This window comes from Eschscholzia californica, unplaced genomic scaffold, assembly GCF_041429995.1.
Source record: "Eschscholzia californica isolate CP2 unplaced genomic scaffold, dmEscCali1.0.p SCAF_1, whole genome shotgun sequence".
NCBI lineage: Eukaryota > Viridiplantae > Streptophyta > Magnoliopsida > Ranunculales > Papaveraceae > Eschscholzia > Eschscholzia californica.
Genome location: NW_028238198.1, coordinates 21,049,199 through 21,062,304, shown reverse-complemented (window position 1 = coordinate 21,062,304; position 13,106 = coordinate 21,049,199). Strand labels below are relative to the sequence as shown.

The window sequence follows — 13,106 nt, the reverse complement described above, 5'->3', positions numbered from 1 at the left end:
CAATAGTTGCAAGATTTTAGACTTAGCTTGGCAATTTGATCATTAAAATCTAAATTGGCTTACACTATAGTTTTCATTGTAAACAACTAAATTATAAGATATCAGAACATTGATTTAAGTTAACTTTAATAACAACTTTATAATTTCACGTTTACAACCAAGTAGCTAGGAAAAGAAACAATGCATGAAAAACCTAAAATCTAAGTCCTAGTAGGACAAAAAACCACTCAAAAATAATAATGCGAAAAAAATTATTTTTTGAATACTTTTCAAAATGTGGACGACATATATAATTATGTTGTTAGTAAGACAACCATATTTTTTCATAATTCCATTTTACCCTCATATATTGACAATATAAATTGTTGACAACATATATATATATATATATATAATTGTGTTGTTATAAAATGTTGATAACATGCGTAATAATGTCCTGACTTGTTATAAAACTCTTTTTAGCCATAACTAAAACAAACCAACTACATTATATACTACACACAACACACAAGATATATATATTAGTCGAGGTGAATACAAACTTGTAAAGGATGCTAAGATTACTAAAAAAGAAACACTCAAGATAAAAGGTCTCTAGTACTCCACCCTAATTCAACATCTTGCTTTACAATCCCCTCCAAAAGTACTCACAATTTTGGGTAGGATTTTTTCTTATTTGTTGAATGGCTAGGACTTGATGAAAGAACAAAAGATGTATTTCCTTCCTTGTGTTTTCCAACACCTTAATTCCAACCTTGATTTTTTGTCTCTACAACTAGTTTCTATGGTAACCTCTTTTATTTTTCTCTTGTCATCATGTTTTTCTTCTTCATCTTCTCTTTATACCACTTTTGTAACATGTAAGTTTTGGCGTGATTCGCTCTAATTTATGACATGGCCGGAAAATAATTGATGGGATAAAATGGTTCAACGGATGGTGATAATGTTGTATGAAAGGAAAAAAACTTGGATGCTACTATATGCAACTTCAGTTTTGCTAAAGACAACTATTAGACAAAAATAACTAAATAAAACTAACAAAAATATTGTCCTAAATTGCTAAACAACACCAACACCAAAAATCAAGTATAACCGAATTTCTCCTCCATTCTATACACAACTCTACAAAAATTATTAAACAAAATAATTAAATAAAATTAATTGAATTTCGTCTTAAATTGGTAAACCCAACACTAAAAGAAAAAAAAATCAAATATAATCGATTTTTTTCTCAAAATTCAAATTTCTCTTACCATAATTAATTATTCATAAATAAAATATTTTCGAACATTAAACTAAGAAGTTAACCAAATATTAACAAATAACAAAAAAAAAACAAATATATATTTTAAAAAAAAAATCCAACGGATATTGTTCAACAAAAACAAATCCAACGGTTATATTTTCAACAAAAAAATATCCCATGGGATATTCATAAAATCACTATGTATATTTTTAAGCTTAGTTTAAACCTTAATAATGTATATTTCATAAAATCATGCTACGTAAAAATAATGTATATCTTTTAAAACCTATAACACTAATTTTTTTTAGATAATACTAATACAACCAATTTTATTTTTGTTTAATAATTTAATAAAGGAAAAAATTGTGTCTATTAAATAATTTTGGGAAGTTAACATAGTTGTATTTAGCAATCTAAGATTCAAAAAATTATTTGCTAGATAAAACCAATAAATCGATCTCTGGTTTTGTTTAGCAATTTAATAAAAAATATATGGTTGTGTCTAGCAAATAACTTTATAAAGCAATTATGCAGCTTCATTTAGCATTTATCCAAAACTTAGAGCAAATTTGTGTTTAGAAATGAAAGTGAAGGAATTTATAGGAAAAATAAGTTGCCTCTTGGGGAAAAGGGAATGGCTTATCTTCATTGACTCTTACAATGTGGCAAAATGATAATATAAATATTTTTTGGTGCTTTTACTAAATAAAAATATATCTTTGGACTTATTTCGTTTTATATCCTTACTTCTGGTTGTTCAACTAATGGAGTCCAAGTAAGATTTGAAATTGGTAATGGAGGTGTGAAAAAACAAATGAAAATAGTAAGTGGTTGTACAGTATGTTAGAAAATTTATGTTTTATTTGAATATAATACTCAAATAGAAACAACATATTGGAAGATTAAGATTTGGCCGAAATTAATTTAACAATTGTTGTAAACCTAATGTAGACAACTCGTGTGTGGGGCGACGTCTGGACCAATCGAGTTTTTTTTTTGTTGTTGTTTCTGTTATGACCTTATTTTATAAGATCCGTTATTGTTAAGTGTTACTTATGAAGGGAGTGTTGTGCCCCCCTCCCCCCCCCCCCCTGGAAAGTATTTATTGCATTCACTAGGAGTAACTTACACTGAAGTGACATATCTGTAGATTTCCAACACTCATGTCAAATAATTTGTGGTTTAGAAGAATGACACCTAGATACAATTGATATACTACAAGAAATTAGTATCCTTCAAATAAAATAGTATAATACAATGTATAACAATATAACATTGTTGTCTTATAATTAAGACAAAAGTTGGACAAAAATAAAATTAAGTTGTGATAAAAACACTTGGTTTTGTGATTAGGATAACCATGAAACCATAAAATAAATTACCCTAAGCATGTTTTGTGTGACTAGGGTATCTGTTGTGGAATGTAGGTTTTTTTAGTGACTAATATTACAACTCCCAAAGTCATCTGATGCCGGACAATGGAGATAAGAGAAGGGAACACAAGTTAAAACAAAAAGGCTCACCACTCTAAGGAAAAAAGAGATACAGGGCCGAATAAGCTCACCACTCTAAGGAAAACTCCGAAGAGATACAGGGCTAGAAATAAGTCGTAGACTTCAAATAAACTTTTTCTTAATTAGAATATCTGATGATCCTAGACAGACTTCAACTTACAATTTATAGAGTTGGGACATATCTTCCAACCACCATTCTAGAATAGACTATGTAGAAAACAACAAGATGCATGAATTAGCATTTATGCTACTTAAGGACTGTGCTGACTCTTCGTATGGAATTTTGAATAACTTCTTCTAGAAAATTCGGATTCACGAACCGTTTGACACATCAGAAAATAGAGATTCTCCTGGATCAGACGCTTTTGCTGCGCTCAAACTCGTCTCTGAGTTTTGTTCGTCATAGTAAGGAGAGAGATCAGTGACATTAAAGGTAGGCGACACTCCATAGTTTTCTGGTAGTTCTATCTTATATGCATTCTCGCCAATACGTTGTAATACCTTGAATGGTCCATCAGCTCTAGGCTTTAGTTTTCCATGTTTTCCTCGAGAAAATCTTTCTTTCCGAAGATGAACCCAGACCAGATCTCCTTCTCTGAACTGAACAGGTTTGCGAAATTTGTTGGCACGAGCTTGATATTTCTCATTTTTCTTCATTATTTGATCTCTAATCTGCTCATGCAACTTTTTAATACTCTTAGCTCGCTCATCGGCATCGCTACTGAATTGTTGAGTAGATGGACGGGGAGCTAGATCTACGGGACTAAGTGGATTTTGCCCATAAACTATCTCAAAGGGACTACTTCCAGTAGTTTGACTAGTGGATCGATTGTAAGCAAACTCTGCTTGTGGCAATGTGAGATCCCATTGTCGGATGTTGCTGCCAATGAAACTTCTTAATAAATTTCTCAAGCTTCGATTAACAACTTCTACTTGGCCATTTGTTTGAGGATGGTACGAAGTGCTAAATTCGAGGATGGTCCCCATTTTACGCCATAGCGTTCGCCAAAAATGACTTACAAACTTAACATCTCGATCGGAAGTGATAGTCCTTGGAATCCCATGGAGTTTCACAATCTCTTGAAAGTAAAGATCAGCTACATGAGAGGCGTCCAACGTCTTATTACATGGTACAAAATCCGCCATTTTAGAAAACCGATCAACAACCACCATCACAGAATCTTTATTCCTTTGAGTTCTAGGCAGCCCTAAAACAAAGTCAATACTCACATGTTCCCATGGTGCTGTTGGGACAGGTAAAGGAGTATACATTCCAGTATTTTGTGAGCGAGTCTTGGCAATGTGACAAGTTTTACACCTTTCAATATGTCGGCTTACATCTCTTTCCATCCTTGGCCAATAAAATTTCTCTTGGATAATAGCATAAGTCTTGTCTCTCCCAAAATGACCAGCTAAACCCCCACCATGAGATTCAGAAATGATGGTCTCCCTCAGGGAACCTTGAGGAATACACAACTGATTGTTTTTGAAAAGATAGCCTTCTTGGAGTAGAAAATGGTTATAAGGACCCTTCAAGCATTCTTCCCAAATTGAGCCAAAGTAAGGATCATCTTTGTATGATTCTTTAAGAACTTCAAATCCAAGTGTCTTGACTTGCATAATAGAAATCAAGGCATGCCTTCGACTTAACGCATCTGCCACTTGATTTTGCTTCCCTGATTTGTGGCGTATACGAAAAGTGAATAACTGCAGAAATTCAACCCACTTGGCATGTCTAGTATGAAGTTTTTGCTGCCCATTAATGTACTTTAAAGCTTCATGATCCGAATACAGAAGAAGCTCCTTATATAAAAGATAATGACTCCAATGTTCTAAGGGTCTAACAATGGCATAAAATTCTTTATCATAAGTGGAATACTTCCTTCGGGTAAGATTCAATTTTTCGCTAAAGACGGTAATGGGTTTACCTCCTTGGCTAAGAACAGCTCCGATTCCCACATTTGAAGCATCACAATCTACTTCAAACACCCTTTCAAAATCTGGTAAGGCCAGAATAGGACCCTCCGTGATCTTCTTCTTGATAAGGTCAAGACTCTTTTGCGCCTCCACAGTCCATTGGAATAACCCATTTTTTGTACATTCAGTGATAGGAGCAATGATGGTGCTGAAACCTTTAATGAAGCGCCGATAAAATGATGCCAGACCGTGAAAACTTCGTGCATCATTGACTGATTTTGGTACTGGCCAGGTTGTGATTGCATCGATCTTGTTTGGATCAATCTTTAAGCCTTCTCCAGACACAACAAAACCTAAAAACACAAGACTGTTCGTAAAGAAGTGACACTTCTTTAAATTGGCATATAACTTCTGTTGTCGAAGGGTTGTGAAAACTTCACGAAGATGCTCTAAATGCTGGTTCTCATCTCTGTTGTACACCAAGATGTCGTCAAAATAGACAACAACGAATTGCCCAATATAAGGTTAAAAAATATAATTCATGAGGCGCATAAATGTAGAAGGAGCATTAGAAAGTCCGAAAGGCATAACCATCCATTCGTAAAGTCCATCTCTTGTTTTAAAAGCCGTCTTCCATTCGTCTCCTTCCCTCATACGAATTTGATGATATCCGCTTCGAAGGTCAATTTTAGAAAAGATATTAGCACCATGGAGCTGGTCAAGAAGATCATCTATACGCGGGATTGGAAACCTGTATTTGATTGTGATTTTGTTGACTGCCCGACTATCGATACACATACGCCAAGAGCCATCTTTTTTTGGAACAAGGAGTGCGGGAACTGCACACGGACTCATGCTTTCCCTTATCAACCCTTTTGTCATCAGCTCCTCCACTTGTCGTTGCAACTCTTCATGCTCTTTCGGGTTCATCCTATAGGCTGCTTTGTTTGGAATCATAGCTCCGGGAACGAAATCGATACAATGTTGAATATTTCTCATAGGTGGTAGACCTGCTGGGATTTCTTCAGGAATAATATCATCAAATTCTTGAAGTAATGGCTGCAACATAACAGGCATCTCGAGTACTCGTTCTTCATTTTCTTCCAACACAACCAAGGCATAGGTTTCATTTGCTTCTTCTATTGTTTTCTCCATTCCATACCTTGTAAGTAAATTACTTCCTTCCCCTTGTAAAGGTTTAGGCAGAGTAACATCTCTCGTCGGACCCAAAACAATTTTCTTCCCGTCCTTCACAAATGTGTAAGTATTTTTGAAGCCATCATGTATAACTTTTCTGTCATATTGCCAAGGCCGTCCAAGAAGTAAATGACAAGCATCCATAGGAATAACGTCGCACCAGATTTCATCTTTATAATTGGAACCAACAGAAAATTGCACGAGACATTTCTTTGTTACCTTAACCAGATTACCTTTTTGCAGCCATGAAAGTTTATAAGGTTGAGGGTGCTCAAGTGTCTCAAGCTTCAACTTTTCTACCATCTTCAAAGCTACCATGTTTTCACAACTTCCTCCATCGATAATTACACTGCAAACCTTACCATGAGAAGTGCATCGAGTATGAAAAATATTACTCCGAAGCCACGCATCGTCATCAGTGTGGATTGTACTAAGGCTGCGAAGGACAATTAGAGATTCTCCTTGATCGGCATACGTTATCTCAGTCTCGTCTTCTTGAGTCTCCTTTAATAGACCCTCCGATTCTCCTTCATAATTTTCTTCAACGAGAGAAACGATCCTTCGATTCGGACAGTCAGAAGCAATGTGACCAAACCCTTGACATTTAAAACACTTGCGAGAAGTTGAAGTAGTAGACGTGCTTCGAGTGGGATGGGTATTAGTTTCCGGTTTTGAGTCCTCCTTTGCGGAAATTGTTTTTGTGGTTGGCAGCTTAGGATTGACGTTGTTACCCTTGTTAGTCGAACTTTCCTTCGACCACGACTTAAAACTACTTCCACTTCCTCGTGCCTCCTTTAATTGTTTTTCCACCTTTATCGAGAGCTTGAAAACATCATTATAAGTCCAATACGGCTGCAGCTGAACCATATTGCGAATTTCAGTTCGGAGACCACCAAGGTAACGTGCAATGGTTTGTTCCTCTGGTTCAACAATGTCACAGAGCATTAAAAGATGATCAAATTCAGCAGTATACTCTTCTACGGATAACCCTTTTTGTTATAAGTTGTGAAATTTCATGAAGGTATCTTGGCGATAATTTTCTGGTAGGAATTTCTTCTTGAGCTCCTTCTTCATCTTTTCCCAGGTAACAATACGACTCTTTCCTTCACGAATACGCCGATTCTTTAAGTGTTCCCACCATATAGAAGCATGTTTTTTGAGCTTTATTGCAACAAGCTTCACCTTCCGATCATCGGGTACCTCCTTGTAGTCGAAAATCCTTTCTACCGTGTGTAACCAGTTTGAAAATTCTTCAGCGTTAATCTTCCCTTCAAATTCTGGAATATCCACCTTGACATCATATTCACGCGGAAGATAATGCCTTGGAGCACGCCGTTGGGGACTTCTTGAATCACTAGAAGCACGACCATGATTACCAGCAAATGGATTTGTTTCCTCTTCTTGACTAGAACTATCGCTTTCCGAATTAAGGTCAGCATCACGTTCTCGAGCCTCATACTGCAACAATTGTTGCTGAACTTGTCTTCTCAAGTCGTCCATCTCAACATCACGAATGTTTCTTTCACGAACCGGGGTGGTACGACCAGTTGGTCTTCTTTGATTACCACGACCAGCCATGATTAAAACCTTGGCTCTGATACCAAATCTGATGCCGGACAATGGAGATAAGAGAAGGGAACACAAGTTAGAACAAAAAGGCTCACCACTCTAAGGAAAACCGAAGAGATACAGGGCCGAATAAGCTCACCACTCTAAGGAAAACTCTGAAGAGATACAGGGCTAGAAATAAGTCGTAGACTTCAAATAAACTTTTTCTTAATTAGAATCTGATGATCCTAGACAGACTTCAACTTACAATTTATAGAGTTGGGACATATCTTCCAACCACCATTCTAGAATAGACTATGTAGAAAACAACAAGATGCATGAATTAGCATTTATGCTACTTAAGGACTGTGCTGACTCTTCGTATGGAATTTTGAATAACTTCTTCTAAAAAATTCGGATTCACGAACCGTTTGACACATCAGAAAATAGAGATTCTCCTGGATCATCATCTCTAAAGATTGAAATTATACTTTAAAAACTTATTTTTAAATTTATACAAAATATCCTTTTTATTTGTTTTTACGAAATTTCGTCTAAATTCAACCATCTGACTTATCTTTCCAAATTCAAAATAGGATAGAACTGTTTGTAACCAACGGATACGAATTATATTCTCATTTATAACAAGAACAAATGTTATTAGATAAAAATCTGGAGAGACTCCACCACATGCCCGACATGGGCAGAACGCGAGTCGTTTGACCTCTAGGCTTGTGTTTTTAGAATTTACGATGAGGAATTTATAGTGGGGAAAGTTGCCTTGCGAACAAATATATATATGGCTTATACATTAAATCATTTTTTTTTTGTTGAAGATACATTAAATCATCTTTGGATTTTGAATAACAATCAAAATTATTTTCTTCTTATATTTTACTTTTGTTTTGAGGTACTCTAAATTTGATGACTCGACGAGATGAACGCAATGGCGTAGTCTGTTTATGAGTTTGATGAGTCGAACCGTGTCAAAATTGGTTTTGATTATAATACACTCATACACTGACATTTCAAATACATAAAAGATCTTCATCTTCAGCACCACCTCCGGTCACTACCACTCCAGACCACAATCATGTTTCTCTCTCTCCTCACTTCATGTTCATCATCGCCTCTGACCACTACCATGTTTTCTCCAAATATCTCCTCATTCTCATCTTCATCATTTTCGTTTCAATCATCATCTACAACTCTTTCTCTCTCTCTCTCTCTCTCTCTCTCTCTCTATATATATATATATATATATATATATATATATATATATATATATATATATTCTCTTTCTCTATCAAGTTCTCGCTCTCTCGCCCTCTCTCTCTCTTCTCTTTATCAATGGAGGTTCAAGAACATACCAAATTTGTTCGTGAAGAACATAGCTTCACGAATAGATCATCTTCTTAGTCTGAGAAGGAATTCGATCCTCTTATGAAGGGATTTTCGAAAAAGAAATTATTCTCTTCGCAATAATTTAGAGAGAACGAGAATTTGAAGAGGAAGGGGAAGAAAGGAAAATGGGAATGAGAAAGAGCAACTCAAATGTGGCTTTCTTGAGATTTTCCGTGGAACCTAGACCTAGTTTTGGTCCATTCCAGAAAAAGTTAGATTTGAAAAACATTATCCTAAAAGGGTTTACCGACCATTATTTCTCTAAACAACAATTTACCAAAATTTATTGAGGATGATTAGAGAGAAAAGACATAACATAGTTGGAATAAAGTATAAACTATTAATCACTATAAAGTGTTTCATTCATGCACAAATTAATTACACATTCTATTAGAAATAGAAAAGAGGTAACATATAAGCAAGAAATTTGTAGACAGACTCTAGGCAGAATCTGATGTGATTTTTCATATTTGAGTTTCCAATAATTCTTACCTAATTTCACTTCAATCGTGGAAAACCACACACATCAGATTTCTTATTAGAGTCGGCCGGCAATTTTTTTTTCCATATCACTACTGATAGAAATAACAACACATTGATTAAACAGCTGAATGACAAAATAAGTAACACCTGTACAATTCCAACACTCATTTTTACACATTTTGGGCAGGACTTGGTGAAGGAACAAAGCTTGGATGAATTTTCTTCTTAGTCTTTTCCAACACTTTACTTGTAGTCATTTCTTTTGTTTTCTTTTTATCATCACTTTTTTCTTCCTCTTTCTTCTTCATCTTCTCTTCGCACCGTTTTTGTAACAAGTAGGAGTGAGCGTAACTCGCTGCGATTGACGACATGGCCGGAATATAATCCAAGGGAAGAAATTGGCCAGATGATGTTTTATTAAAGAAAAGAACTTCTTTAGGCTTGTGTTTTAGAAATGAATTGAAGGGAAGAATTTATAGTGAGGAAGTTGCCAATTAGAAACAAAGATATGGCCTATCTAGATCGACTCATCTTAGTGCTGAGTTGGTACTAAGAATTACTTGGAATTTTAAATAATAATAAATGATTGTTTTCTTTTTATATTTTTACTTTTAGTTCTAAGGTACTTGAAGTCTTATCAGGATATAAAGTTTGTAGTTGTAGTGGCGGCACGAAAAACAAAATTGGGGAGGCCTTATAAAACTTCCCATAAAAATAATACAATTTTCGTTACCGGACAAGAAGATCCATCATTTCAACCATTAAAAAAAGACGGTAGAATGTATAACCATATGATATTAGTCTTATAATAAAAGTCAGCGCCAGTTCGGGGAGGCATTTGTCCTTATCACTATCAAGGCAACAAGTTGTGACAAAAATAGGTGGTTTTGTGATTAGGATTACCATGAAATCATGAAATATATTACCCTAAACATATTTTATGAAATGGTAAAAGAACATAAATAAAAGATATACATACTGTCTTTTTCTAATGGTTAAAATTATAGTCTTTTCAAAATTTAACTAAGGTGTTGTTCGTTTTTTTGGGTCTCGATCTTAATTGTCTGAACTGAATTTGGCCGAATCTAAATTTGTTGAATTAGTTTACAAGATGTTTGTTTTCACATCTGAATCATTAGATCTGAATTAACCAAAGTACATTTATAACCTTACTGACATATTTAAGGAAAAACAAATCCTATTCTTTACTTTTCATTTTTTTACTTTCTCCTTTGCTCTCCTCCCCTCTTTCTCAAAAGGTTGCTGCTTCCTATTTCACCCAAACCCTACCAAGCTTTTACTTTCCCAAACGGCTGGTTACTTCCTATTTCATCCAAACTCTAAATCACATAATAATAGTAAGAAGATTGTGTTAGTTTCTCTATCTGTCATAGTTGCAGAAACAACTACCTTCTCGATTGACATTACAAACGACATAGACCAGACTCCAAAAATTGTAACTTCAGATGATGCTGCCATTGATGACGGAGTGGTAACTGTTGTTGTTTTTGTTCTCCCTCTCTAGCCGGAGATTAGCCAAAGTTTGATCTTCGCAGATCTGGCGAGGGTTTCGAACAAGATGACCCTCACCAGGTCGGTTAGGCTCGTTTCTACACATCTGTTGGTATTCTCCTAGGTTCATACCAGGTCGGGTAATGATGGGTCCCTTTGAATCAAGGTCATCATTATCAATAAGGCATGTCCAACCGTTAGAATAACGTTCCATGATTTCTAAAGTATTCAAGGTGGTAAGGCACGATCACAGGGTGAGAACTGACACTTATGCAACTAAACTTGACTCCTTGGTCCAAATTTTTTTTTTCTAATATGAATCGAAAACCGAGGAAGCACTACGAAGATCCTAGAAGGAAAACAACCACAATCAAGCTGACTCAACCAAGCAACCTAAACAAAATCTAGACGACAGACAGGTCGGTCAATTTCACTTAAAAGTCTAGCAGCTCCTACTTCGTAACAAAGCTTGAACTATGATTGTTATGAGGGTTACTCCGTCAAAGTACTATGGTCAAACAATTCTTGGAGACAGCCAACGATGAACGTTGTGATAACCGTCCTAGCTTTGGTAACGTTTCCTCTTCTCGAGGCGACCTTTTAAAGAATTGAGTGACACTTTCCTTTTAAGAATGCCGAAATAAAAATCGAGTCCCTGAATTGTTTCAAAGATCCTATGAGCTCGATACCTTAAGGCCAATGTCTAAACCAGATTTTAATTTAAGTGGGATTTGGGATTCGCAGCGTTGTTTCCTAAATGGGCAAGAGATCGGTGATGAAATCCGACTCCTATCTTGTAATGGGGTTTGTGTCCTTACTAAAGACGATTAAACTAAGCAGTTCTTCAAATCAATTAGGCACACAAAATACATACAAGGACCCACTTACAGGAGATTCGTGGGTGATCAGAGAAGTTACCTCCTGTTCGAGACGGGCGATGACCTTTGCAGACGACCCGGACCACTCTTCCCTCAAGTGTTCGAACCCGAGGCTTCTTTGGTTTCGATTACAATTATGCCTTTTAAATTAGGGTCAAAACTTATATCCAAAAATAAAATCTAGAAAGTCTAAAGTCTCTCTCTCACCAAAAATAAAATAAAATAAAATAAATGTAAATTTCTTCTTTTCGACTCCTCCTCCTTGTTGCGCCTTGTCCTTCGCTCCTTAATGTCCTACACACCAAAGATAGAGAAGCAAGTCAAAGTGGCCAAAAAATCAAAACTTACCAAAAATAAAATTTTTCAAGATTAGAACAAATTTAAAACTTAGTCCCCGACTGCGGCGCCAAAAACTTGATGGGCCTAAAAAGTTTCCTAAATAGGTCTATCCCCGCAAGTATACGGGTGTCAAGTAGTAATAACCCGGTAAGACCGGGGTCGATCCGCAGAGACTAAGTGAAATCTATTCTAAAACTTAGAAGTAACACCGTTTTTGTTTGGAAATTGGTTTTGGTGATTAAAGATATTAAAATATTAAAACAAATAAAAACGGTAAATGAATCAATGGGGAGATGATTTAAGGGTTCAGAATCTATCCACGAAACAACTCTAAAGGTGAACTAATGAGTCAACGAGTTACTTTTATTACTCAGGATTTAAAACATGAATGGTCTAAAGTCCGGAAGATATTTTCGTGAGAAACAATAATAACTTAACAGTATACAAGAATTCAGTCTAAGAATTAATCGACTCACATATAAATCACATCTATAAAATTAGTTATTATGGACTTCATCTAAAACCCTAGATAAGATGGTTAGTTATTCATGATCACGATTAAATCAATAAATGAAAATAAAGTAAGAGATAAAGAGGGAAGAAAACATAACTTTTTCTCTCGCTGAAAATGGTTTCCTTCTGATTTTCCCGTCTGGCAGCCAAACACGCCCTAAGGGAGCAGTTTTCTCGTCTTCTCGGAAATGATTTCTCTGTCTACCTTAATTGTTTATTTCTTCCTTTTCTCACTCTACTGTTTTCTCTTTCTCTTCTCACTCTTTCTGTTTTTCTTCTTCTCTCACTAAAGGTGTGAAAATTAGAAAATTGAAGAAGAAAAATAAAATGAAGCTCTCTGATTTTATTATATTCCTCTGTTAATCTCTCTCTACAATCACTCCTTTCTCTCACAAAAAGAAGATAAAATTTTAGAAGAAAAGAATGGAAATCAAAGATGATGATGATGATGATGATGATGATAATGGCTCTCGGTTTTTCTATTGTTGCTCTCCAAGCCGAGAGATAATGATAATGTTGATCTCTCTCTCTAATATTTCTGGTCTTGTTGAGCTC

At 35.4% G+C, this 13,106-nt stretch overlaps 1 protein-coding gene across 1 annotated transcript; it reads right to left on the bottom strand.

Annotated features, from left to right (window-relative positions):
- Positions 1-4,353: 4,353 nt before the first annotated feature.
- LOC147565066 (uncharacterized) lies at positions 4,354-6,925 on the bottom strand. Its single transcript, XM_086666443.1, has one exon. It carries the CDS (start codon positions 6,817-6,819, stop codon positions 5,203-5,205), a length of 1,617 nt encoding a protein of 538 aa, XP_086522569.1. The 5' UTR covers positions 6,820-6,925; the 3' UTR covers positions 4,354-5,202.
- Positions 6,926-13,106: the final 6,181 nt, after the last annotated feature.